The sequence below is a fragment of the Corapipo altera genome, unplaced genomic scaffold (assembly GCF_003945725.1).
Source record: "Corapipo altera isolate COAL_440 unplaced genomic scaffold, ASM394572v1 104, whole genome shotgun sequence".
NCBI lineage: Eukaryota > Metazoa > Chordata > Aves > Passeriformes > Pipridae > Corapipo > Corapipo altera.
In genome coordinates, this window is record NW_020884920.1 from 2,256,597 (window position 1) to 2,284,444 (window position 27,848).

Consider the following 27,848-nt stretch of genomic DNA (forward strand, 5'->3'; position numbering starts at 1 on the left):
GTAACAAGACTGAACAACAGGGAGAGAGGGATGTCAAGCTACACCCAAGAGAGCAGAAAAAGGCATAATGGAAACAAAGAGAATTTTAATTATAAAATAAAAAAGTCCCCGAACACCCACTCCCAGAAACCAAAGTGGTCTCTCCCCTTGCACAGATCTGCATGTTCCCTCTAACACAGAGGGTGCAGACACTTCAAATGCAAGGGTCATCACTCCCTTCTGCTCTCCCAGGAGCTCTGCCTTCTTGGAGAGTCAAGAAAACCCAAAAAACAAACTGACACCCCCTGCTCCAAGGCCCCATGAAGGAAGTGGTCCCTGTTTGGCACAATGTTCAGGATATTTTTCTCCCACAATAATGGCATCTTAGCCAGGCAGGTTGATTCTTGCCCTTTTCTGATCTTCAGTCAGCACACTCTCCTTTTCCAGCACAGTGTGGCTGGCCACATCTTCTCTTTGATCCTCCAGCACATGGGTTCCAACACACTGTCTTCTTACAGGGCTTTAATGCAGCTGATGGGTCCGTTAAATTAACTCCTCTGGAAGTGGAACTCTCAGAACCACATCTTCATATCGTGGCCTCCATGTGCAGAATCTTCAAGGCCTCTGAAATCTGAGAGCTGGTGTCGATCTGGCCGTACATGCCCACCAGGAAGGCCCTGTGCAGCAACACTGCTGCGTGCTCTGTGGAAGGGATGGACACCATGAGACTGCGAAGCAAGAGCAACCCGCCAACAGACCCTGGGGTGAACGTCTGCAGCTGCCCAAGAAATTCTCTCCTTCCACGAGAACATGGCACAATCCACCCTCTAACAGGTCTGTGGGTATGTGATCACGTGAGGGATCACAACTCAGAGAAAATCTGTAAGGGAGCAAATCTGCTCCGAGGAAGCCTCCCTTGGCTCTGTGTCCCTGTGATGCTCAGACCAAAGCTACTGTTGGTATAGGTGTCTGTTTGATGGCCTGGTCTAGGCAACACTGACCCTTGGTAACTTCCCAGGGATGCTGTTCCCAGCACAGGACCCCAGCTTTGACCCTTGTGAGGCCAACCACACCCCAAAGGCAGCAGCTCTCAACTTACCTTGGCAAAGGAGGGTGTATTCAGGCAGGTTCCTCAGTGCTGTCTGCACCACCTCAAAGTCTCGGCTGCCAAGGCAGTACATGTAGGTGGGAAGGAAATCTGCAGCAATGCTGGGAGTAAAACATGATAGTGTCAGTACAGCCCAGATCACCAGTCAGGACAGCCTAAGTTCCAGGGGTCCTCACCTGGGGTTGTTCTGAATGGAGCGCAGAGCCAGGCTAAAGGCCAGGTTTCGGCAGGAATCCTCTGATGAACTCATCAGCTTCTGGAGGTTTGTCTGAAAAGTGGACAAATCTGGATCACAAGGCCATCCAAGGAGCACAAACTTCTCAGACTGGCAATACTACCCCTCCACACCAATCCAGCCCAACACAAATCCAGCAGGTACTGGCTGACCCTGGAAATCCCTCTTTGTAAGAAGGATTATCCCAGTTTTGAGCACTTTGAAGTACCCTTCCATAATCTTACTCCATGTGGGACAGTTGAGCTTTCCCCAGGTTCCAGTTTTTTCAACAGAGCTGTTCTGTTCTCTACTTGCCCCAATACTGGGAAGAAAACAGAGCATTAATTCTTCCTCTGACATAAAATGGATGATGACAGACCCAATGGGCAATGGAGGGAAATACTGCCTACTCTCAGAAGGCCTAACAGAAGATACATTTTTCCTAAGATTCTGCAACAACCACCCAAAAAGCAGAGGAAGGGCAGTGCTTAAGCTGGCTGTGCAACACAGACCCTGGTGAAAAAAATGTCTTCTTTCCAGAGGTAGTTTGAGACACCAACACTCACAGCAAAAAAGGAGAGAATTTCTGGCCTCCGTCTGGACATTTCATCGATGTCTGTCAGCACTTCCAGGATGTCTGGAGGAAGACACAGGTTGAAAGGGTGACTGAAATTCACTGATCCAGCAAAGGATCTTTTCCTTTTTCCCTACAAATCCAATCTCCCAAGCAGTCAAGTTTTCCCACCTGCACACAGAGTTAGTGTAATTAAGGCAGTTCTTCAAAAAAAGAGAACAGAGATGTGCCAGATCAGCACATCCCAACCTGCCCAGGCAGATGTGACCAGCACTTCATGCCATGGGCAGGGGAAAGAGTGGAGTGGGGTGTGAGGTTTGCATTCCAGAACACTCTCTTCTGCAACTGAAAGATCTTCACAGAGTGTCTTTTTAAAACCTGTCCAGGCAGGACTCTTCCCTCATATTCTTCCTTGGAAGGAAAACTGTCACCCCAATACCACAACTTGGTTTTGAACACAACTAGGTTTGAACACTGGACACTTGTAATTTCAGAAAACTTTTGGAGAACATTATTGTTCCCATATGCCAGGTTAACATGATTTTCTTCCATGAAGGGGATTCCTAACAAAATCCTGCTTCTCATCAGTTTGGTATTTTTTTACCATTAAAAACATGGCATTTCTTTCAGCACTCCAGACCCGGCTTGACATGAACTGCAGCACTCCTTGAATTACTCAAACCATCTCCCAAAACACTTAAAAGATCCTTGAAGAGCCCCAAAGTAGAGGCAGTTGAAGTACTGCAGAGCTAAGCACTAACAGCATCATAGGAAGCTTCTGTCACAGAATCACAGAAGGTAATGGACAAGTTAATCCAAAAGTGGAACAACATCCTAACTGCTGGAGACTTCCAAACACAAGACTGAAACAGGAAACTAGCCTGTAGCTGACAGATTTTCCAACAGGGTTGGCAAATGTCTTCATTTGCCCTGAGTCTTTGCACAGCTCTGCAGGTCCTCACTTACCCTCCACCGTTTGGCCCCTGGAGAGCCTCTTCATGTATGGGGCCATTTCAGCTGGTGTGAGAGGAGTGAAGAGAGACACACTGACAAGAGGGAGAGAGCCAGCTGCTGCTTCATCTGGGGGGGAGAGAGAGCACACAAGAAGAATGAGCACAGCACACAGCCCATTGTAAGGACTTAGCTCCAAAACATACTGCAGGTTCACCAGCTGGAATAACTCTTCCCCCACACAGACTCACCATCTTTCTCTTCATCAGAGCCCCTGTCCAAGGTGCCACTCTTACTAGGCAGACTCAGCCCAGCCAGGAGGGACTTTAGCATTGCTAGGTCACTGTTGTCTGATGACAGGTCACTGAGGGAGAGAGGTGGCATGTTTGGCTTTCAATAGTAATGACATGAGGACAAGTAACAACACAGATATGTACACTAAACCAAACAATTTTTCAGAAGCAGAAAAAAGGTTTTTCCTTTCATCATAACTGGAAATCAAATGCATTTTCCCCACATATCTGCAAGTGGGACCCTGAAGCCATCGCTCCAGGGAAAGACCCTCCAGCTGCCCCTCTGGAAAAGGTTGCAGGGCATTATAACACCTCAACAGGACATTTCAGCCATTACATAAGTTAGAATCACTATCTGACTTCCTCGTGTTCAGTTTTCACCTATAAAAAAGGGAAATGCTGCTCATCTCAAAAGAGAATTAAGGGAGCTAAGGGTGAAAAAGTGCCATATTAACAGCTATTTTGTCACATCCTCCTGCTGTCTCCTGTCTGGTTAGCTCCTGGCAGTCTGGCTGTGCATGGGTCAACCAGCATAAGGAAACTTACTGGAGTGGATCCGAGTGCTTCTGCAAGAAGGAGACAGCTGCCTGGGCATTGCATGTGATGTACTTGTGGATAAACTGGACAAACTTGCTGATGAAGGCAGCCAGGTGCCGTGAGGATTTTCTGTAGTTCTGGGAAAGGATCAACAAGATGAGAGTTAGCAAAAAAAAATGCGGCAACACACTGCCCCGCTCTGCACCTCTGGGTACCAGGGAGCAGTTTCTTGATCTCCTGCCTCCTCTTCAGGCTCTCCAAGGTACTTAATACACTTTTTTGTTCTTAGGCATGTGAAGGTTTTCCCTTCAAATAGGAGAGCTGGGCTGGCCCTGTGTTACACGAGCTTCCCCATCTAGTGGCCGGACGATGGCATACAGAGGGAATCAGGGATTTTCCTACCAGCAGCAGACGGATGAAGGACAGGAGACAGTCCCAGAGTGCCGCCTGGTGCTCGTTCTGGAAGACCTGCGGCTGGAGCAACTCCAGGATCCCCAGGACGTGGATGAAGAAGGTCAAGTGGTTCTGCTGCCTGAACTCCTGGAAATTGAGGTGAACGCGGCCGTGCAGCAGCGCTGCAATCATTGGCAAGTGCCTGAAACACCAAAGAAGAAAATCCAGATCTAGCCCCTTCCTAGAAACAGTTACATGTGGCTACACCTCAGGTGCTGGAAGGAAGCATCCCTTATCCTCACTCAGGGTTCTGGACTTGATCTCTGTATCTATAGACTCAGCAAGCCCCATTTTCCACCCATATTCTGTTCTCTAGTCTCCAGTTCCAAGAATATTATTTCCTGACAGACATGGAACCAAAAAGAGGTGCTGCCTCATTGTAAGAGATAAGACTTTGCTGCCCTTTCTCTTGACCTCTGTACATGAAGGTGAATTCCCTCACCATCATCATGATTGCTGCAGGTTTGTTCCCCTTCCAGGACAAGGGTGGATGCTTTGCAATGAACCCCAGCCACACAGAGGGAGAAAGGGGAGAGAGGTACCTAAGGAGGAGGATGGGATGAGCTACAGCCAGCTTCCTGCAGGCCATATTGGCATCCCACACGCGGCTTTCAGATGACTTGGAGTCACTGGTGTCTGCGAGGAGGTTAATGAATCTGTGAACAAGGGCATCAAGCTAGAAGAAAAATAATGAGTAAGAAGTTTAAATTACAATCCAGCCCGTGGCTCTTCAGCAGTGTTTCCCAATTCCTTTCCAGCTACAGAGGGGGGTTAACAGAAATTATTTTCAGGTAGAATCTGCGAGAAAATGCAACGTTCCAGCTGGCACAGGATCTGAAGCCCACAGTCCCCACAGACATCAAAGCAGGATCAGACATCTGCACACTTGCGTTTTACAGAAGCCTTTGGCACACAGAAGCTTGTGGAGCTTATACTATTTTATAGAAGGACACTGCAAAATAAACCACACCAAAACTCTCTGCTCCTCAGAGTGCAGGCAGGGAAGGGGTAACAGAAGAGCAAGGTAAAGAAACCAAAATCATCCAGGAAGCTTTTGCCCATCCTCACCTTCTAAACTGGGCATCAAGGTAGCATCTGGTCTGCATACACAACTGGAAAGGGGCTTTCCTATGCCTCTAACTTTACCTTGCAAGTGCTGCTGTCTCTGGCTCCTTCACTGGTAAGAAGCATCTCAGGCATAGGCACAAGGAGCTCAGGCAGCTGCAGGTATATCTGCAGCAGAAGGTCCTGGCAACATTTTCCCACAGAGCTAAAGGAAAAAGGGAGAGGTCAGCCACTGGTTATTACATTAGTTCAACCAGCAAACATCCCAGACCCACCAGATTAGTAACAGCCTTCCTGCACATGGCAAACAGACCCTGTAAAAAGGGCAGCCACCACTAATCTCAACAAGTGTTTTAAAGTCTTTGCTTCTTTTGAACTACTCAGATGATTCACTTTCTACAGGGATCCATCCACAGTCTATGAGGATCCATCATTACCCAAATTAGGCCATTTGGAGTTAGAAAACTGCAGTTACAAACCAGCACAGGACAAGAAAGCTCTGCTTACATCTCCAGTGAAGAGTCCTTGCACGTGGTACTCATAGTCATCCCCATCCCAATTGGAAGAGAGTCCAAACCACAACTATTCAGACTAGCCAACATGTTCTCTCCACACCTGAAATCCCTGTAGACTCCTGGCATAGTCTGTACTGGGAGGCAGGTCAATGCAATAGCAACTGAGATTACTCAGTATCACCATAAGCGAGGTTGGAATTAGGTCAGTTCCTTTCATTGCCACAAAAACATCATCTTCCTGTTCTTTCCACAGCACTAAAATAGCTGTTAGGAAAAAATCTGGTCTCCATTCATCTTTGAGAGCAATCATAACAGCCAGAAGCAGGAAGTATTATGGACAGTGACTCAAGGGATGAGTAGACAAGACATCCCACGTTAGGAACTAGCAATTAAAAATAAGCATTGCCTTAAAGAAAGGAAGAAAAAAAAAGCATGGCAAGCACTTCATCCTGAAGTCCTAAAAGCAGAAGGGCCCTTAACTTCACTTTTGAAGTCACCTTCCTGGTCCAAGGACCCCTTAAAATGACCTATTATTCCCCCAAATCTCTGGGAGGACAGCATGCACTTTTAGTACGGGCTCTGGAACATGATGTTCTTAATGAAGACATGCTGGCAAGTCTCACCATTACCTGACTGCCTGTGCTCTAGAATTACAATTACAGCAGACAGTGCTCCCCATTTGCAGCCTCACCTGCTTCCCCACTGCTGGATGCAGCTGGTCAGATACTCTGTCACTTTTTTGATGTTCTCAAGGTCCCCATGAGAACAACTGAGCAACAAAGGCAGCCGAGACTGGATGAGTGTGCAGGAGGCCTCGTCAGCGTTCTGGTACCTGGTCTCTGCTTCAGCCAGGATCAGCTCCACCATGCTGATCAATTCTGATGCCTTCAGGTGGAGCACAAATTCCTCACGGCGCTTCTGTAATGCAAGAGAACACTCCAAATGATTCCACACCAAATCCCAAGACCCTTAGTTCCTTCTAGACACACTTTCCCCAGCTGGAATGGAACACCTCTAGACTTAACTAGACTTAAGAACTGCCCCCATATCTCGAGCTCTGAAAGCATCACAGTCCCAAATGAAACCTCTTTACCCCTCCTCCACTTTCTGAATTCATTTACTTCTATCCCAGCATGTGTGATGGCTCAAAAATCATAGTTCAGCCACCATAACAAAGCAATTCTGTGGAGAAGAGAGACAACCTCCTTTTCTTTGTAAAATGGGAATTATCCCATGCTGGGTTTTAGCTTGCTCACCACTCTAGCCTTGTGCCTTTAACAGATATTGTGGCAATTGCTGCAGGGGAAATGCCAAGTGGGCAAACTTTGTGTGTTCCTATCAGCTTTTTGGACTCCAAAACTGCCACTGTAATGTGTAACATAGCAGAGCAGCTAAGTAACCAGCTGAGGTACAGGCAGCAAACTTGGCACGCTGCACCTGAATCAATCCAGCCACCTCTTGGCCATGGAAAGCTCAGGCACTGTGAAAACATTGCCTCTCACTCCATCTAGAGAGGAATCTTGGAAGAACTGAACCAGTACCTGAGGAGTTCTCTGGTCCCTTCCCTGCCAGATCCGAGGAATGTGAATACAGGCCCACAAGAAATCCAAGGATGCAGTTGGGTCAAACCTGCCAGAAGACAAAAGAAGACAGATTTGCAATTAGAGTCAAGGCAGCCCTGAGGCAGCACACAAACACATGGAAGCATCACTAAACATGATGAGTGCTGTGAAGAAAGAAACATCTGCAAATGTAAAAATAGGATCCATTAAGTCCCGAGAAGGGGTTTGGTTCTGTTCCCAGATTATGACTAAATATTTGTTGCAATAAGCACAGCACAGGGTAGGGAGCAGAACAAATGGCATTCAGCAAGTGGGGGGCCTACATGGAGCCTTGCACCACAAGGCCAGGAGTTGGTCATCAACACAGACAGTTGGTACAATCAGACCAGTGACCATACTGTCCCAGTGTCTAGAACATTCTATCACAGCTGTTATCTTGGATTGCAGAAATTCGTGTAATTTTGAGCAAGAAGTCAACAGTAAAATAAAAAGCAAACTGAAATATTACCAGTTTTAGAAGTATTGCTGTTATTAGATGTCAGCATTTCCTGGTCCAAAAGTGTAAAAAGTTTAAGCACAATACTACTACAGTGGCTCTTAATTATTTGAGAGCTGTGTATATAAGCTGAGAGCCAGGGCTGCTCCAGAGATCAGAACTCGGAGTCTGACATCAGGAAAGGGCTAGAGGACGACTGACAATGGAGTTTAGTACAACCAAAAGATCCAGCAGAGCCTGCCAGGGTCCAGAGACAGCCCTCAGTTCACTGTCCAAGCCAACTTGCAAACCCTGTGTTCATAAAGATTATCAACAAGGGCAATGCAAGATGGATTATTCACTGTTAGCACTTCCTGTTTAGAACACAGCCAAATCTTTATGTGCTGCTTCCATCAAACAGCAGGTAATATTTATATCAAGGTACAGAAAGCAGCAGGATTGAAATCAGCATCTTTCTCACAAAGCCTGTTTTTGGCTGAGTTACATCTCCTTGCAGACTCACCGTGGAACGTGGCAGCTCTTGCTCTCCCTCAGACATAACGAGTGGCCCAACTCAAAGCCCTTTGCTAGGCCTGAAAAACAAGACCCACCTTTGCTCCCTGTTTCTGCCAAGCAGAAGCCTGATGCACTGGTGCAGCGTGGTCCAGCTGGACTGGTGGGTCAGCAGAGCCAAGAGGTAGGGGCGGAAGGAGGGCACCTGGGACCCTGCCTGAAAGGACCAAATGAGCAAGAGGTGTAATGAAACAGATCCTTGCAACGAGGTGGGTGTAGGAGTTACCGCGTGTACTGCATAAGGATGATGATCCAGGGAGGCAGACGGCACAGCAAACTTTATTTTTAGGGTTTAGGATTTGAACTGAAGTATGTTCTAAGAGAACATGGCATCAGCCATGAAATTCAGTTTCTGTCTTAGCTTTGGCACAGCACTTTTGGGCAAGCTATTGATCTGTCTGCAAAAATACCAACGAAAACACAGCTGGTTGGGCTGTTATGGATGTCTGTAATACACTTAAGTACTGAAGAGAACACAGCTGAGGAGACAGAAGGATAAGATGAAATATTAACCTTGCACTGAGAAAAATGCACCAGAGCTCCTCTCCTAGTCAGCCTGTACTGCTTTGGAACTCATACAGTAACATGTGGCAAAACATAAAACTACCCCTTGCCCCATTTCCAGGTACAAGTCAGTACCCCTGAAGGGTGGTTTCAAGCACAGCAGTCCCTCTACCCAACAACTCTTACTTTGTTCCAGGAGAACAGTAGCTTCTGCTGGAGATCAGGGCAGCTGCTGATCACCTCTGGGTCTAACATCTCCAGCCAGTCATTGAGAAGGCCAGAGGCAGGCCCTGGCCAAGCTGATTCTGCACTGTGGAGGAAACAAAGCCAGTGTCACTGGTGGTATCAGGCACCCAGACATACCAGTGAATTCCCATCATTCCCTGGGCTCACCTGCAACTGTCCACTTCCTTCTTCACTGGTGTTTCTTCTTTGTCCTGGAGCAACAAGGAGCTCACCACAGCAATTGGTTTCATGGCAGGACACCTGGCAGTGGTCTCAACAGTAGCTGAGAAGAGGACAGTCAGGAGTTCCTCCAGGTATGGAGAGTGAGTTTCAATCAGACCTTGAAGGACTAGCAGAGGGAGAAAGATTCACTCATCAGCTTCAGGATGTGGTGAGAGGTACAGAACCTTATGAGTATTATTGCTGATAGCATGGCTCAGTGAGGAAGGGGGAAGCCTTTTTTATCTGGGATAGGAGGCTTCCATTTCCCTTTTTGTTAGTGGAATCCTACAGTATGCTGAGAGACCAGCCCCAGATCACAGTTTATAATCCCACATGCAGTGCAGGGAGGAAGGAGGTAATACAACACAGGACCAAGCTTACATCAGTTCACATTTTCTGATTCAGGGAGAAGGCATATTCCCACAGCCTGCACAGTAGGCACTCCCTTGCTGGGCTGGAAGTTCAACCAGCTGCTGCAAGGGGGAAGGAGAGCAGAAGGACATCCATACCTTTGCTGATGAGCTCTGGCTCCACATTGCACTTCTCTCCTGATTTCAGGGTGGCAATGATGGCACGTACCGTGGAGCTGATCACGTCAGCGTCGTGATGGAAAGTCAGAGCTTCTGTCAGGTGCAAGAAGCCACCTCGAACTGCAAAGAAATCACAGCATTGGCATCACAGGAACAAGCCAGTCCCCACATCAGACTTCTACAGATGCCCCATGTGGCTCCAGGACACAACTGCTCAAACACTGGATTCTGCTGCCATTTACTCCCACCAAAATCCTTGACAGCTCTTCTGCACATTACAGAGACATGTGGCTAAGAGAAAGCTCTGTAATCACAAACCCATTGCCATGTCTAACATCTGGATTACAGACTCCTCCTCCCAACAGATGGCAGATGATAAACAACTCTACAAGTCATGATGAGACCTTGTTCCAGAGACATTCCTTCATGCTCACCCACCAGGACTACAGCTCACACAGAACTTATGGCCTGAGAAATTGGAAGATTTTCCTGAGAGATCTGCTGTACTTGGTGTGATGCTACCAGGTGTCTACTGCAAAACCCCAGTGCCAAGTCACTTTTTCTCATCCTTGTGGAGTTTCTATAGCACAGTATACTACTTTTGCTATTCCTTAGGACACCTCTCTAAAACGCTGCCCACCACACCTCCTGCTCTGGGTGCAGTTTTGTTTCTGTCCTCTTCTCGGCCCACTTTATCCCCTCTGAGTTCCATAAGCTGCCCAATGCCAGTACCATCATTGATCCTGTGCCTTGAGGAGTACTGCACAGCAAAGGCCTTCAGCTGAGCACGCAGGGGACCCTCTTCCACTGCGGGGTTCTCCAACCACTGCAGCATCTGCATGAGCACTTTGAAGAAGAGCGAGGAGAAGGCAGTGTCCTGTGGCATGCAGCGCTGGGGAGTGCAGTAAAAGAGACTTGCTTGTACACACATCAGCAATACAACAAAGATGTCAGGAAAGATGCAGACAGTGGCACACTCTGCCAAGAATACACAGAGCACACCTACACCCACCAGCCTGCATCCAGATGCCTATGGCCGGGCAACCTGAGCCCCTGTGTGTCATGCTCAGCATGACACAGATAGAGGGTCTGCACACAGCAGAGCAGATGCACTGCAGGTTTTCTGTTTCTTCCTCACCCCTCTCTGTTAAACACTCCAAAGATCACTGACCTGGTACTGGTAGAGCTGTCGCATCAGCGGGCAGGAGATGAAGTGGTGGCGGTGCATGGCCATGACCAGGGCGCCGCTGTGGGGGGAGTTCAGCAGCGCAGCCACCGCCTGCAGCAGCCGTGCTGTGATCCCGGGAACCTGCGTGTTCCCCTGGCGGATCCGAGCCAGCTCCTGCCCCAGGGCCTGCTGCAACGCCAGGGCCAGCGGGCGCAGGTTTGAATTCTGCCACCGTGGGTCCGGGTTTAGTGGGAAAAGCTGGTGGGATACAAAAGGGAATAAACTTATGACAGCAAACGAAAGGACTTGCTGTACCATAAACATCCTGAGGCAGAGGACTGATTTACCTTGTACAATTATAGTGACTGGGGGTTAATGGGAACTGTCTGATACAGCTTTCTCAGTATTTTAATGCCTGGTACATGAACATAAGCAGCATCTCTGCAGCCCCGACATGACTATCAACACTGACACTGCAGGGGAACCATACAACCCAAACACAGACAACCAACTTGGCCAATTAATTCCCTGTAGGCTCCTTCTGGAGTCAATGGAGAGAGGGAGGCTCTGTAAGCAGACATGCCAGCGTACAAATGCTGTTTGCACACAGCTTTGCTGCCAAGGCCCTGTGAGCATTTCACAAATCCTCCTTCCACTGCTGAGAGGAAAGGCACTATACACAGAACAAACAAGGTGCAGAGACAGTAACATGCTAGTAGGCACTGACAGTACCAGGCACTATCAAAAGCCACATCATGTTCCAACTACGGCAAAAAAGTCCTGCCACTGTCAATTCCACCAGGCTGTAATGGCACAGCCTCATTGCATCAGGGCTTTCATACTTATGGCCTGCGAACACTGCAGGAGGAAGGAGTCAGAAGATGCAAGTAAAAGAGAAATGGGTTTTGTAAAGCTGCTGCAGGGAAGCAGCTAATCAGCTGGAGGTTATAACAGTACCTGCAGAAAGATGCCTGCCAGATCATCTTCTGGGCCCAGAACACGGACCTGGCTCAAGGCCCGGATCCGGCTCTGACTTTGAGAGTTCTCAGGACTAGATTTTGACCTTGCAGTCTCAGCACTGTCTGCAAAAGAAATAAAAGGAAAGAAAGGAAAATGCTGTTATAGTAGCTAGCACCTGGAGTCCCAACACTGGATCACCTTCAGCTTTACAGTCTCCAATTACTGAGGAATTCAGCAGCTACACTCTTGAGTCCAAGCAAGACCTATTTATTTTTCCATATCACTCAGAAAAACTCATTGTAGTAAACTCCAAAAATATTGGAATTTCTCCTTTTGCCGGGAGCAAAAAACTCTAGCCAAAGCCTGGTATCTAACTGTAGCTTGCTGGTATATTGCAGCACAACTGTTTCTGAAGACAGCTCCCCCCATCCCTCTCAACAGTAAAAAAGGAGGGAAGTTTTGAAGATGACTTAGAAATTTAGGCAGTACCTCGGCGGGCTGGTAAGGAGGCAGTGAGCAGGGAATGGAAAGTCTGGCCTCCTGTTGCCCCTCTCTCATGTTGAACCTCCACAAGATGAGCCATGTAGTCTAAAAAAAAAAAAAAGAATACATCATCATCTCACTCTCTTTAGTAAAGAAGGACGGAATTGGCTGTTTGTACAGCTCCCACAGATAAGAGAATCTGCTCTTCCTGTGGACTTTGTACACATGATGCCTTGAAAATTTTGTTTCTTTTACAAAGTACCTTCCAAAGTACTTTTTAGACTCTGCACACTTCAATCTACAAAATCTTTCTCTATTTGAGAAAATACAGCCAAGGGCCATTCAGACAAGCACTAGGGAGGTGTCTACAGTGACAACAAGCTGCCAAAGCAGCCTGTGCACAGAGTTTGCTGAACTAGCTTGGATTTTTCCAAGGTAGTCACAGGAGACAGTCATAAAAACTGTTCAGGTAAAAAGCCTAGTCAGCCTCATCTGAAGCTCTTACTCTTGTCCATGATGTTCTGCTCCAGCGTCTGTGGGTCATGAGACACTGCCTGATCCAGGTACTGCAGAAGTTTGCTCATGCTGGAAACTGGGATTCCAAAGGACTGAACAAAGAGAAGCAGCTGCTGTGGCTCCAGGTCCTGCAGGGCTGAAATACACCATACACTCAGACCTCCAAATTGCCTTGGAGGGTCATCTTTATTACCTGATCTTTGTGCTTCTGGCTGGACCAGCAGTGACACATTAATGACAGGGCTGTAGAGAGCCTAAAGCTAGAAGTCAGACAGCTGCCTACTACGTCTTCTTCCCTCTGCAAATCATTGCCACCTTATTGCATCTTCCAGTTAATTCACTCACTGGCTAATTTGATCCTTTGTTTAATTTTATTAGAACCTCAGTAACACAATCATTTGTATTAAAAAATAACTTCCACCCTATCTGTTGATGGCTGCAGGCAGGAATTACTGAATAATTCAATCACTGGCTGTAGACAGCTGTCATTTAATTAGTAAAATGGGACAAAAGCTCTGAATACCAAGAAGAGAGCACAGACAAGCAGTGCAAGGACCAAAGCAACTACAGGTCTATGGATTTCCACACTGCAAGCACTGCATGCCCTATGGAAGCAGCGCTGTGCCTCCTGTCTGGTGACTGCACAGCTTAGTTCCATCTGAATTGTTGTAAAAGAGATGGGGCTCCAATTCAGAGTTGCCCCTTTACAGACAGAATACACAGAAAGCACAATATCCATATAGACTCGCTCCCCTACTTTAGTGATTGATGGCCCCACTGAAAGGCATCCAAGTAGGATGGGCTGGGCACACTTGAGCACTCTCCCTTTCCTTTCAGGAGGGTCTGAAACACCAACAAACAGGCCACAGGCTCACCTGCATCCACGAGCCGCGGGACCTCAGAGCGGATCATGCGCAGCTTCAGCCAGTCAGGGAGCAGCAGAGCCTCCTCTGAGGTGTCAACCAGGAAAGCAGTAGGAAGGGGCTTTTTCTCCGGGAACCATATGTCCAGTAAGGTATAAAAATCACCATCCCCTGCTTAAGAGTGGATACAAAATTATTTCCCATGTTCACAAACACCTAGACCACCCTGCCCTTCTCTAGCAAATCAATACACCAGAACACACCATTGTTTTAATATTTCCTGCTGTCTGCAGAAGGCAAAAAAAAAAATCAGCCTGCAAATCCTTCACTCTCTGCAGCAATATTCTGATAAGCCTTACAGCTGCAAACAAGTACTGCAAGGTACAAGCTTGTGAGTAGAAGGATTAACATCAGTCTGACCTGTTAGGAGATAGCAGATAAAGAAAAGGCTCTCTGTATTGCCCATAAGCCCCTGAAAAAATCTGAGCATACTTCACTAACCTTGAGGTGGCCCCAGCGTCAGGAGAATAACCATGGCATGAACCACAAGGATGTGCATAGTGGCTGTTTCCCCACTAGTCCAACGAAGGAACACCTGATCCTGGGACTCTGACTGGAAAAAGGCAGAAAAAGACAGGATGAGCAAAGGTGGGGAGAGAAAGAAGAATGAAATCTTTGAGCTACAGATGAAAGGAGAACATAAGGATGGACAAATTTAGTCAGATCAAAGTTCCCAATATGTTCAACAGTGGCCATAAAAGATTCTTGAGGAAAAGTTAAAAAGCTTTTTATAAACACATACGCTTGGCTCTGATAATTATCTTGGCATCCAATAATTTTCAGATCAGGGAACTCTTGAACCAAAACTGGTTTATACATAGTCAGTAACCCACAAAGGGCTTCTCCTCTGTTAACATGTCCAGTTTCTGTTACTTGCTCAAGAGGGGCAGGGGGCACTCACCCAGCTGTACACCTCCTCGCCCTCCTTGCTCTGCCGCATGCGCTTGATGTAGCGAGAGAAGATGGAGAGAAGAGCCACGAGCACTGCATCTGATTCAGCACTGTAGGAGAGCTTGGAGAAGAGGTGGGACATGATGGTGGACCGCTCCACTATCAGTCGGGCCACATCCTGCAAGGGAAAACGACCCACGAGGTCTTTACTCCTGTTTTCTTGCATCACATTCTCTGGTTTCCACCACCAGCCCAGTTAACACCACTCTGGAGATCAACATGTGGAGTCAAGAGTAGAACTGACACAACAGAGAAAAGGCCAGTGCTTTGCAGGCACCTTACAGTGTCCCCAGCTGAGCACAGTTGCATTCTGATGCATCCCATTACAAAGTAAGCATTTACATAGTAAAAATGTGCATTTCTCTGAAGAAAAAAATCTACTGACTCTTATAGTTTAATCTTCTCCATATGTCTAAACAGATCTATGGAGGCAGGACCAGTACATGAGCCTTAAAAGCAATGAAAAAAAGCACCCAGAGACAGAACAATGAAAGAAAAATCATTGTTAAAAAAAACCCAAACAATTACCAAAAGCTTTTTAAAAAAATTAAAAAAAACAAACCCAGAAATCTAGCTTTGGTCATAGGCAAGTGCATGTCCCACCACTAACATTCCTGATTTCCCATTCTCTCCCCAGATACATGTGACTGCAGGTTTAGCACCTCCTTGCTTATGAAACATTGCCAGGTAGTGGGATTTCCTTCAAACCACTGTCCACCCTTGCATTCCCCATTCCACCTCATGGGCTGCTGGATTGGAGGTTATTGCTCTGCTATCATTTCATGATATGACCCAAAGACACAGGTTACCTTTCAACACACACACAGAGACACAAACATGCAGTTATCAGAGTCACATGCTCCCAAAAAACCCATCCTGCTGGTACAGCAAGTCCCATGCCTACCACTGTCCTGGGACATGCCACGTGTCCCCCACACAATCCCTCCTCTCACCAGAGCAAGGTCGTTGTGCTGTCCCTGCTCCTCCACTGGGGCGTGCTGGGAGAGGTACACCAGGTAAGCACTGATGGTCTGGGGATCTGTCTCCATGTGGATGGCCTAGAATAAGATTTCCTTTCATCAGAAATCCAGATTTAATGAAAACAAGCACCAGCATAAGAAAAATTCTTCTGCAAGTATATAAAGACATTGATGTCACACCCAGATGGTTTGTTCAGATTTGTTTTAGCACGAGTAGAAAAAGAATAAGCTGGATACTCATGCCTTCAGCTGCCAACACCCACCTGCTGCAAAGCCAGAGCTGTTGTTGCTCTCACACTGTCAAACAGTGGCAGCCTCGGGAGGTCCCTCAGCAGCCACTGATATCCCTGCAGCAGCTCGGAATCACCAGAGTCTTCTTCCATGGGGTGATCTTTCTCCTCTCCATCACGCATTCCTCCTTCTGACAGCACCAAGGACAGGCCCTGCAGAAGTCACACAGACACAGCTGTTGCATTTGAAGCCACTGCTGGACTGCTAGTTTCACACTAGTGAATATAATAGAAACAAGTTTCAAACTCCACAGAACGATCCAGATGTAGCACACAACAGGTTGCATCTCTCATATAATATGTTCTCTTGACAGATACCCTGCTTGAAGTTTCAGTCTTCACTAAGCATAACCTTTCTGAGGTCGCTGCAATTCTCTTTGTCTTGACTATGCTCTAGAGCACCAGACACTCACTCAATTTACACTCCCCACAGACAACAGCCTCTGCCAATTACTCCCTGTAGCACACAATCTGCTGAGTCTACACCTGAACTTCACAGGAAACAGCAAAATCCAGCTCTATCTTGGGAAAAAGTAAAACTTGGCTGTTGAAAAAAACTTGTGAGCAGCAGGGAGCAGAAGTGCATTTGATGGGGTCTGGAGATAGAGACAAGTCAATCTCCAGTGAAGGAGGACGACATGAAACAACTTCACTTCGGTAGCTCTGAACTCAGGATAATCCAGGGCTCTGCCCTTGGCTTCTGACACACCCCAGCCAAGAAGATTTTCATTCTGCTCACCTTCATGGCCAGGACCCGTGAGGCCACTTGGGAGGAACTCAGGCGGCGCAGGAAGTAGTCAAGCACCTCACAGGTGGTCTGTTCATCTGCTTTGGGACCCAACAGCAAGTCCTGCAAGCGTCCAAGCAACTGCCTTTGTTTCTGTTGTCTCTGTGGAGAAAGAAGTTGGCCTGTTCAGTGAAATCAAATCTGGGATGCACAGAAAGTAGGTAATAGAAGGGATTCCCAAGAGACTACTCACCTGGCGTTTCTTGGCACGCTGGTCCTTACTCTCACCCTCCTCTTCTTCTTCACCTGAGGTTGATTCATCAGCAGCATCATGAAGCAGGAACTCACAAAGGCACTGCACGGGTAGGACGTCCAAGGAGCCCTCGCTGGACTGAACCAGATCTGCCAGCCATGGCATTGACTGCGAGGAGGCCTAGGGAGAAGAAGAGTAACAATATCAGAACACGGATGCATCACACTGATCATTTAATTCCTGAGCAATATACCACCTTCTCCTGCATCTCTTTTGGCCCTCACTCAAGTTTCAGAGGCATGGGATCAGATCCCAACACAGCCCACCTGTCTTTGAATGATGTTGAGGAGAAAGTCAGGATGACGACTGCGACAGAGAAGGTGGCCCAAGCGAAGTGACTGGTTCAGGCTTTTCACTTGCTCCAGGACATGTGGTGGAGGTCTGCGAGGGGGGCCCCTGCCAGAGAAACAAGAAGTTATCCACAGGCTGACAGACTTTCACTCTGGTATGATGAGGATCAGTCAGCTCAGTAGTGCACAAGGGACACATGCAAGTAGCAAAGAAGGACAAGAACCAAGTGTGACACATATCGACATGTACAAGGCCAGGTTGGACAGGGCCCCAAGAAACCTGGTCTAGTGGAAGGTGTCCCTGCCCATGGCAGGGGGGTTGGAACTTGACAATCTTTAAGGTCCTTTCTAATACAAACCATTCTGTGATTTTATGATCCCATGGGCTACCAAACCTCAGGGTTCTTCTTGCCCACATCAACTACCCTGTAGAGCAGTAGGGTTTCCTGACTAGTGCTAACTAGAATTTTGTGATGGCATCAGAATGCAAAAAGTTACTTACTGAGGGTCCAGACTTGTCAGCTGGGACAGCAAGAGGCTGCTGCTCTCTGTAATTGTTTGTTTTGTGGATGCAGCAGCCAGATGGCCCTCAAATGCAAGAATCTCCTGTTTTTCTCTCTGGGAGATTTGAAGTTCACGATTAATCATCTCTGTGCGCGTCTCCTCATCCGTCAAGGTACATTGAGGATAGGAATAATTACTGAGAAAATAAGTGAAAAAAAGGAAATAGTTATCTTGTTCTACGCAAAAGTCATGAAACACAGTCAGAAAGAACCCAGGACGCTGGCTCTGACAGACAACATAGAAAAAACAAGGCACTTTCCCAATGGAGCCAGGAGACTGAGACCTTTTCTGCTAAGCACATCACAGTCAACCTCCCCTTTTTCTCAGTCTTATTCCCTTACTTATAATATTTCTGTTGAGAGAAGGCACTTTTCCCACTCCAACTGCAGTGCTGCTGCTTATTTTAAGCTTATTAAGACAGCTTATTTTACACCAGTCCCACTGGAAAGGAAGGAGCCACATGGCACAAACGTAAATCAGAAATATGTTTTCAGTGGTCTATTTGATTTATGTAGGGATTTAACCATACTAACTTGGTCATGACCATTTCCATGAGCATCTTTAGAGAAGGGTACTCCTCCCAGGCAGCCAGACCTGCAGCAGAGAAGAGAAGAGAAGGACAATCAGGAATACAGGAAAAAAATCAGGGCCTTTATATATATTCTAATGCATTCCAAGGTGGGGAGACACAAACTCAATTGAGAACAGCTCATAACATTTAGAACACAAACAAGGTAATTCCAGCCACATGCTAGTCCAAATCCCACCTCTGTGTATTTTTGCACCCACAGGTAATACGCAGTTATTTAACTGCAGTTACCTCATCAACCCAGCACAGGCCTTGCACACAAGCAATTGGACTCCAGCAGAAAGCACCTGGGCCAAGTTTTGCAGCAGAACCAGTATCCTGAGAAATGTCTACACTCACCAATGTTTTCAGGATTGAATGCAGCCACTACAAGCAGGAGAGGCCAGGCTTTCCAGTAGAGAGTAGAAATAGCTAGATTTGGAGGTTGGTACCTGCAAAAGCCATCAACAGATAGAAGTGGTCAAATTTGGTTCCTTAAGCCCATCTCAAGTCTGCTTTTCTCCTTAGTCATGCACTGTTTAGATTCTGTCACCTCAGTGGTTTTCCCAACAAACAAATACAAAAAAAAAAAGACCCCCTCAAGAGGCACAGCTGAAGGTTCAGCTGAAGATTTCTAGAGCAGAAAGGTCGGAGTGCTTGCAGAGCAAAGTTCATTCCAAAGCTCAGGTCTTGATTGCTCCAGAGAAATTCCCACCTGAACATGACCCTGAAAAAAGTCTCCTTGTCATTTCGTTATTACAAACTGTAGTAGAAAAAAGCAACTTAAAATCTATGAGCAGGGAGTGTTAGTCAAGGTGAAAATGAGCCAGATCACAGCAAGATTATCTGTGTGATGTCTTACCCTGGGGGTAGCTGGATATTCTCTGGATGGTGATAAGTGCACAGATTTAAGACTGCATCGATCAGCTGGATTCTTTCTACCCTCAGGACCTCGACATCTGGAGGAGAAGAAAAGACTGAACAAGTTATTGACCTGTCTACTTGCCTGAAAGTCCTTCAAGAAAAGCATCACAGTATAAGAAAAATTTTACTTCAAGCAACTATATTATTGTGGGCTTGCTCATGATATTACAGAAACAAAAAAACAACAACATTTAGAGAGTAACAACACTTAAAAAAAGCTCCAAGTCAATATATAAGGATATCAAGCTTTTCAGCTGCAATTCAGTTTAAATTCTTTAGGGTAGATTTTTCCCCAAATGTATCCTTGTAACTTTTTCAGAACTTGAATACACTCCTTCAGCTGAGGAGCAAATCTGCTCAGAACTTCTGGGGCTCAGAGGAACTAAAAATGCATTTCAACTTCGTTGCAAGTTTTTAGACTCCCTTTAACTTAACTCTGAGTCTTCCAGCATTTGAAATGGTGCAGCACTTCCCCTCAAATCTACCACAAACATGCACAGCTCAGCTGAATGGACATATTCCCCAGTGATGCAGGAATTTAGACAAATGCTAAATGGATTCATAAAAGCATGAGAGTAAAGACTGCTTTTGTAACTGCTATTCTGTAAGTGTTTGAATTATGGACTTGGGAAGAACACACAATATATTGGTTAATTAGTTTGATTTCCAACCATTCCATTTTTGCATAGCCTTAAAATTTCATTTTACAGTATGTATAAAGGATTAAATTGAATTTAAAAACGCTGACTCAAAACTCTGGGTGGTTGTTCACAGCCCTTCATCCTCAACACAACCAATAATTTCCCAAACACTCCATGATACAAAATTAGTAACAGTGAGAAACAGTAAGAGCAAGTAAGAAGCTTCTCTAGTGAGAAAGTAACAGCAGTACATGTCTGGCTTTGAGCCAAATGCTTGGCCATCATGACTAAAATATGCTTTAAGTGACGCAAAGTCTCTTGTAGGCGGTAGGAGCTGTCTCAGCCCTGGGTGGCAATAAGAGGACAGAGAGAGAAGCAACCACTTGCTGGCTGGAGCTTTTTGCAGCCTCACCATCTGCCTGCACAGCTGCAGCCCGCTTCACCAAGTGGTCAGCGAGCTCCATGGCATCTGCGGGGCCCAGGGGCAGATCCCGCGACAAACCGATCACCAGGATCCGCATCAGTGTGTCCTCCAGGATGGGCACCTCGGAGCACAGGCGAAGGAAGAAGCTGCAGGAGACACGAGACATCAGTCACACTTCTCTGGACAGTAGTGTGAGGGCTCCTGAACCCTTCACAACCCCTAGAACCCTTCCGAGCACAAGATACATCACAGCTTAGTTTACAATATCTTCCCTGGTCTCCAGCTCCAAATGCAACTATGTGAAACAAATTATTATTGGAGTATCAGTTGCATTGCCTTGTACCTCCACACTTCAGTTTGCTTGAGTCTGAGCTCCCTAACATTACCCCAGTAACCCACACAGTGCAGGGCTGTCCTCCTTACAACTACAGTATCAAGATACAGAACAGCTTGGCACAGGGAACAGGAATGAAGGAGGAAGAAGAACAGATGGAGAGTGGAACAACACCCCTAAATTTCACAGCAATGTGACAGATGAAGAAAATCTAAGCACAGTTCCAAGCATTTCCAACACAGAGCTATATAAGGATCACCAGAAAACACCCATTCCTCTGCCTCCAGCTACAGCAGCTCCCCACCTGCACCCGTTACGGGAGGGGCACTCACTTGCGGTCACTCTCAGGGGGCCAGTTGTCCCATTTGTAGTAGGTTTCTGGCTGTTCTGTGAAGAGCACCTTGTGCAGGCTGTAGAGATGAAGAGGACAGTAAACACCATCTAAGTGAGGCTCAAGAACACATACAACAGTTCAGTCTCCCCAGACTCCTGCTAATGTTCCCACCCCACGCATGAAGGAGCCTCCTCAGATAAGCGAGTCTGGCAAAGGTTAACAACATGAATCAGAACAGAGAGGACTATACAGTATGGGCCCTGGGCTTTTACACCTTCAGTAACATATCCTGCTTACTATTAATTCTGGCTTAACCTGCCTCAGTAATGTCCTGTACCAAGACTCCAGGACACCACCTGTCCTCCAAGAGGCAAGCAGGGAAGACAAAACTATCTGTGGAGCCCTCAACCCTACAGACTAAAAAAGGATGTCAGACAAAAAAAACAACAAGAGGTCCACAGAGATTGTGTTTGGTCAGGTAATTAGAAATCCTCTATTGAGTGGACACAAATAATACAAATTGGAAAGATTTTCCATTATCATGTATTTCAGGTAAGAGGATGCATCTGAAGCAATTTCAGAGAGGGAGACAGTCTCAGCCTGAACCCTGCTAAAACTGTTTCTGCTACTTCTCTGATAAGGGCAGAGAAATCTAACCAAGCCCTGTCATATGCCTGATTTTTCCTAATATATCACACTATTGGGGAAGGCACAGAGATGACCAGGCTGACTCTCACCAGTGCACATAGTCCTTTGGAGCCAGCTTGCTGATAGATGGAACAACTGTATGAAGCCACCAGACAGCATCACGTTGGATAGCAGCAATTTGGTTTTGGAAAGAGCGCAGCACTTCCAGGTCTGAAAAACAGTCAGGTCACAAAGTACACACACATGTACCAAGAGCCTCATCAGGAGCCAAGCAGTTTCAAGAGTAGACAGGTACCAGGGCTCTGAGGCATCACAGAATGGTTTGGGTTGGAAGGAACCTTAAAGATCATCTCATTTCAAGCCCCACAACATAGGCAGGGATACCTTCCACAGAGAAGGGGAACCAGAGAAGGGGAGTAGTATATCAGAGAGCCTTGAGCACCCCAGCACTGACAGCACATGTATTTTGCTTTCTGACACGTGCTAAAGCAAAACCCTCAACAGGTAGCACAGGTGAATTAGCTTTGTGAGGAGAAGGCATCTGGGCCATCCCAAAGGCCTGTGTTCTCAATCCACAGGTACTTGGTAATCCTTACAGCTGCCCCTTCAGGCTTAAGGCTCCCCCATACAGAGCTCCCTTTCCCCAGCCTCTCAACCACTGCTTCCACAGATACAAGAAACACCCAGCCACACAAATGCCACATCTCCTACCTCTGTCCATCTCAGGATGATAGCAGGCTTCCCCATGCCTCTATTCAGAATGGAGGCTTACACCCCTTCCCAGCCCCAGCTGCAATGTTCCCCCAACATCAGAGGCAGATATCTGCCAAGCTGCCCATGTTCAGAGGGAATCTAGGTTCTTCTGCTTACTCTTTTTCTCTCCTTTATCCCAAGCAATTCCAGCCTCCTTCACCTGGGCTGTGATACCAAGCATCATGGAGACAGCTAGCAGATCAGTTATGTGGATGACAAAACGCTCCTTAAAATAGAAAAAGAAAAGTGAGTTGAATCAGCAATACCCAAAGCTGCCTTCTGGCAGTGTTTTCTCATAAAAAATGATGATCATGGATGTTTGGAAATGAAATACGGGAGTGCTGCTATGAGACACACAAATAGTGACTCACTCAGATACCAAAGAGCAAAAGAAAGAACGTTCAGAAAAGCAGATACAAGAACAGCCCAGTACATCACTGACACATGCAGAAGCACGAGAGTCAAGAAGTGGTACCTTGAATTCCATTTCTGCATACAGGGCCTCCTTGCGTTCCTGCATAAGACCCAGACAGAAGGCCTGGAAGTTGATCTCGTGCTTTGTCTGTTTGATGATCTCTCGCAGCAGAGCCCTTGAGGCCCGCAGGTAATCGTCCTTGGTGGTCAAGAGGTCCTGGAACACCATTGCCAGGTACTGGGGCCACACAGAAAGAGAAAACCTTCAGTGCACTGTAATGAATCTGCATCCACAAAATGAAGACACAAGGAAACCACGCTGGTGGTGTCCTGTCCTCCGAACTGTAATAAGTTTCTCTCATGAAACTGTATTACCACAAGATTGGTCACCCAGAATGTGAGAGTTAGAAAATGCCCATATACGTTTATTTCTACCAAAAGTAATAATACTATAATAGTATGGTACAGATCAGACAGCTGCCTGTGAAAAGATTCATCTGAGCCTCAACTCAACGAAATCTGTCAAGTGGGGTTCTGGGGTCAGCAGAACACTGGGGTCACACAGGACACTGCACCTACCTTTGGAGCTTGCTCTGAGCTGTGCTGAAGCACAGTATACAGGATCTGCATGTTGTTGGGATTTCTTGCATTTGATAGTTCATTGAAAATCACAAACTTGATGGTGGTGCCCAGGTTATCCCTGTGTGCATTCAGCAGTTCCCTGCAAGGGAAAACCAGAGATACCTGAACTGACATTTCATTGCAGCTGGACACACTGTTCTTACTTTTCTTTGAACTATTTAGCACACAAAAGTGAAAAGGATGGAACAGCACATATATCCAACAATATCAAAGGACTATTGAAAGACTTTCAGGACAATGAAATTCATATAAATGAACACAGGACACCCCTTAGTCCAAGCTGGTATTTAAAACCAGTCAAGGTCAGACACATCTTCCACAGTGCTTTCTCTTCTGATCACAGACCCAGTCACTCACCTGACACACAGCATGTAGTGGTTGAGAAGGACTTTTGGCTTGAGACGAATCTTGATCAGATTGGAGATAACTTCCATGTCCTCTGAGCTGTGGGTGTTGCAGTTCATACAGACAGACATCAGCAAGTCCTGAGCTGGCTTGGTCAACTGCAGAGGAAGAGCAGAAAGGCTCCAGTCACTTGCCATTACAGATCAGCAACTTAAGTGGGGTACAGTATGCAGCCCTCCTGTTTGGATTCCACACCAGAGTTGTGCTTCAGTAGCTCCTATCCTTACCTTTGGGTTCTGCAGCCACATCTCCAGCCTCTGCACAGCCATCTGACGCACCTCTTTGTAGCCACAGGTTGCTGTCAGCAGCCGAAGGAGGTTCCTGGAGACATTGTCCATGGGCTGGCGCCGGTTGAGCTGGTCCCGCAGCATGTCCAGGACATATTCCTCTACACTCTCTGCAAGGTCTTCATACCTGGACCACACAAACTACACTTTATTCATTTCCATACAAGTCAGTGCAAAGATCAGCATTCTTTCTTGTTTGTGGTATACATTATGAACAAATAAAATCTACTCTTTTCTCCTGGAACCAGTTTTATCTGATGCTCAGCATCCCCCAGCAGGTGCCACAGGACAGGTAGTGCAGAGAGGGAGTTCCCTGCCACAGCTCTGCAGGGTGGGTGACTGCAGACACATCTGCCACAGGGCTGTGTCAGGAGAGGACGAGGCACTGTACCTGGGCATGAGCTGGCCCGCCTGCTCTGGGCTCATCTTCTCCTCTGCAATCAGCAGCTCACTCTGGCTGTCTTCCTCCTCTGTCATGGAAGGATGTGGGCTACTCCCTGAGAGAGACCAGGACACAGTACACTTCATGAGATAACTCCCCTTTCCAGAGATCAATCACACTGCAGGAGGCCGCAGTCAGTCACTTCCTCACACTGCATCACACACACAGGCCCACTTTTCACTACCCTCAAACATCCCCTGGACATGAAAGAGCCTTAAAGAGAGGAAATGCAGTGGCTGGAACTCAAAGTCTGGTCTACACGACTCTATCCAATAAAAAGCTATTCTCACAAGTCACTAAGTGCAGCAGGCTCCATCCTCTCCCTAAACCTTTGTTCCTGGTTCCCAAACATCTTCTTACCAGCACTAAGGTCCCCTCCGCTACGTCCAACTTCTCCATGCAGGAGCATGGTCTTAGGAGGCATCTTTGTGTTAAAAGCTGTTTGGATGTTATCCACAAATGTCTTGCAGTGAGGGCTGTCCACCCAGATGCGCTCCCCAAGGGAGTCCTCAATGTACACCTGCAGAAGGGAACACAATCCATGTTCATGCTTCTTTTCTAACTGATTGAGGGAATATTTGTGAGTCTTTATGGATTTCCAATATACAAATGCAAAGTAGGAAACTAGCCATTGATGAAAAACAGACCAGATGACTGTAGGCAAGTCACATAAGAGCAAAAAACCAAAACATCACATCTCAAGCTCTACTGGGCACCAACCCTTCTCAAGCAAGAAAGCTGATCAGCTTTAGCAAAGACTTTACAACAACCTCTACCATCAACATATAGAAGCTGGTCAGTTCAGCCCTTTTAAATTAATGGACTGTTTTAATCCCTACAGTCCAAACAGAAAGTAAGGAGTCTCTGCAACACTTATAATACAGTAAAACAATCAATATGGACTGTCAAAGGTATCTCAGAAAAGAGCAGAGATAAGGCAACAAAAGGCAAAGGAAGCCACAGCATTCCAGCAACCCTTGGAGATTTTTCTTCAAAAGCATGGGACCAGTCTCCAATTTCTGCCTCCTCCAGCTGCATTCCCATACTGGACTTGAGGACACTTGTTACCCCCTTCCCTATAGCAGGAATAAATCCACTGCTGTTCTCCTACCCCAACACACCCACATCTCCCTGATTTCACCCAGACTGCCCACCACACAGAAGCCTCCTTGGTTCAACAACCTTGACAAAGATCTCTGGCCAGTTCTCATCCTCTTCATAAGCTGCCATGAGAAGGTTGCAGGCCAAGACTGACACGAGGCTATTCCCTTTGGCTTTGAAGTTGATGGAGGCATCTCTTCGGAGGAGGCTGCACAGCGCCTGGAATGTCATCCACAAAAAATAAAATAAACAAGTCATCTGGCAAGAAAGCATACAGAGAAGTTGTAGAAAGAGAAATACAAATTGCAGCAGCTTGCAACAGAGCTCTGGCATTTACAAAGATATCAGAGGTCTAGTATTTACAAAGCCGTGCTTTGACCTGAGAGAGCAACTCTACTCACAAGTTGGCAGCAGGGATGCATCAGTAAGTTCACGAGTCCTCACCTCAATAACCCCTTCGGTGGCAAATATGTTTGGTTTGATTTTTGCCAGGTACATGAGGCTCAGGTACAGCGTGGTGTCAGGTTTGGCTCTGTTCATCTTCAGCTGCTTCACAGCTCCACACAGCACCCCCTCAATACGGTCATCGTTGCCTTCTGCTTCTGCTGCCTCAATCTCATCCAACAGCACCGTGGGGACAACTGCAAGCACCAACACACAGGTATCAGCATTATTCTCATGTGAAACAACCTGCCTCGAGATGCTGCAGGACAGCAAAGCGTGGACCAGCTCACTTACAGCCCCTGCCACAGCTTTCTCCTACTCAACTGCCACTAAAAGTTCTGTTTCACACCTGACAATGCCCCTTGATTATCTTTTCATGCTAGCAGACTCCTCTGCAAATGTATCAAACACCAGAAATGGAATGACAATTCAGAAAGCAATGTTCAGACCCAGAGTCTGCTAAAGAAATATGTGAATAAAATATCACAATCCAGACTCAGAGGTTTCCTCAGAGATTATTTCAGATACTGCTATAAACAGCTCTCAGACAGAATGACTACAACCCAATGCAAACAGAGGAGAAAACTGATTTCAGCCCTATATCCAGCAGAGGAAATACAGCATATGGGCTTCAAGAAAGGCTCCAGGGAAAGAAGAACAGAAGTTTCTCTCTGTCTGCCTGCGAGGGCAGGACCACAGCGAGGCCTTACCTTCGATGGGGATGACAGATGGCTCCTTGATAGAGGGCGAGATGGCTCTTTTCTCCGCCACGGCCGCCTCTGCCAGGCGGCCCAGGGCGCTGAGGGGCGGCGTGGAGGAGAGTTTGGGGCGCTTGGTGAGCCCGGGCAGCCCCGCCGGGCCCGCCAGGGCGGCGGCCGCGTCCCGCTTGCGCTCCGAGGGCAGCCCGGGCGGCGCCGGCTTCAGCAGCGCCACGGCCGCCTTGCCCTCGCCGCTCTGCCCCTTGGAGCCCAGCGCGATGAAGTCTCCGGGCGGCGGGTGCGCTGCGAGGGGAGACACGGGGACAGTGAGGGACACTGACAGTGACAGAGAGAGCAGCTCCCCGCCCGGCCCCGCGGGACTCACCGGAGGGTTTGGGCACGGCGCTGGGCCGCCGCACGGCCGCCGCCTTCGGCCGGTTCATGGCGCCGCAGAACACCGGCCCCGGGACAGACCGAGAGACGGACACCCGGGACCGAGCGAGGGACGGACGGACCGACGGCCGCTACACGGAAGCGGAAGCGCCGCACTGCTGCCCCAGGGCGGCACCGCCCGCCCCGCCCCGCCGGGCAGCGCCGTCTGCCGGGCCGGAGGGGAACTGCACCCCCGGCAGGCGCCGTCGGGAGGGTCTTGGTAGGGGCCAGGGAGGGGCTGGGACTGGGGGGATTGAGATTGGGCGCTGTTTAGCGGTGCTGATTGCGGGGGTCTGGGGATCAGAGAGGGGAGTCAAGGGTTTGGGATGGGGTGCTGGAGTTAGGGGTTGAAATTAGGGGCTGTTGGGTGATGCTGGGCTGGGTCCCCTCTCACAGGCAAGAGGACAGAGCC

General features: G+C 47.5%; 1 protein-coding gene across 2 annotated transcripts; it reads right to left on the bottom strand.

Moving 5' to 3' along the window:
- Positions 1–65: 65 nt before the first annotated feature.
- INTS1 (integrator complex subunit 1) lies at positions 66–27,492 on the bottom strand. Of its 2 annotated transcripts, none has more exons than XM_027656626.1 (47): positions 27,390–27,492; positions 27,017–27,307; positions 26,307–26,503; positions 25,944–26,081; positions 25,122–25,281; positions 24,711–24,816; positions 24,260–24,446; positions 23,985–24,130; positions 23,565–23,706; positions 23,047–23,223; positions 22,689–22,797; positions 21,908–22,028; positions 21,169–21,246; positions 20,491–20,648; positions 19,376–19,472; positions 18,874–18,965; positions 18,479–18,539; positions 17,884–18,081; positions 17,358–17,487; positions 17,032–17,211; positions 16,791–16,940; positions 16,025–16,204; positions 15,735–15,839; positions 14,732–14,899; positions 14,272–14,383; positions 13,783–13,941; positions 12,897–13,043; positions 12,398–12,496; positions 11,906–12,030; positions 10,952–11,206; positions 10,513–10,672; positions 9,760–9,900; positions 9,197–9,377; positions 8,990–9,113; positions 8,338–8,456; positions 7,231–7,318; positions 6,381–6,607; positions 5,256–5,379; positions 4,652–4,785; positions 4,059–4,251; positions 3,666–3,793; positions 3,078–3,190; positions 2,842–2,955; positions 1,868–1,938; positions 1,264–1,355; positions 1,079–1,188; positions 66–681 (listed from the first exon to the last, which is right to left on the bottom strand). In XM_027656626.1, the coding sequence occupies exons 1-47, from the start codon at positions 27,445–27,447 to the stop codon at positions 566–568; spliced, it is 6,561 nt and encodes a 2,186-aa protein (XP_027512427.1). In that variant the 5' UTR covers positions 27,448–27,492; the 3' UTR covers positions 66–565. The 2 variants fall into 2 exon arrangements, with proteins under 2 accessions (XP_027512427.1, XP_027512426.1); XM_027656625.1 differs by having other exon boundaries at positions 13,783–13,944.
- Positions 27,493–27,848: the final 356 nt, after the last annotated feature.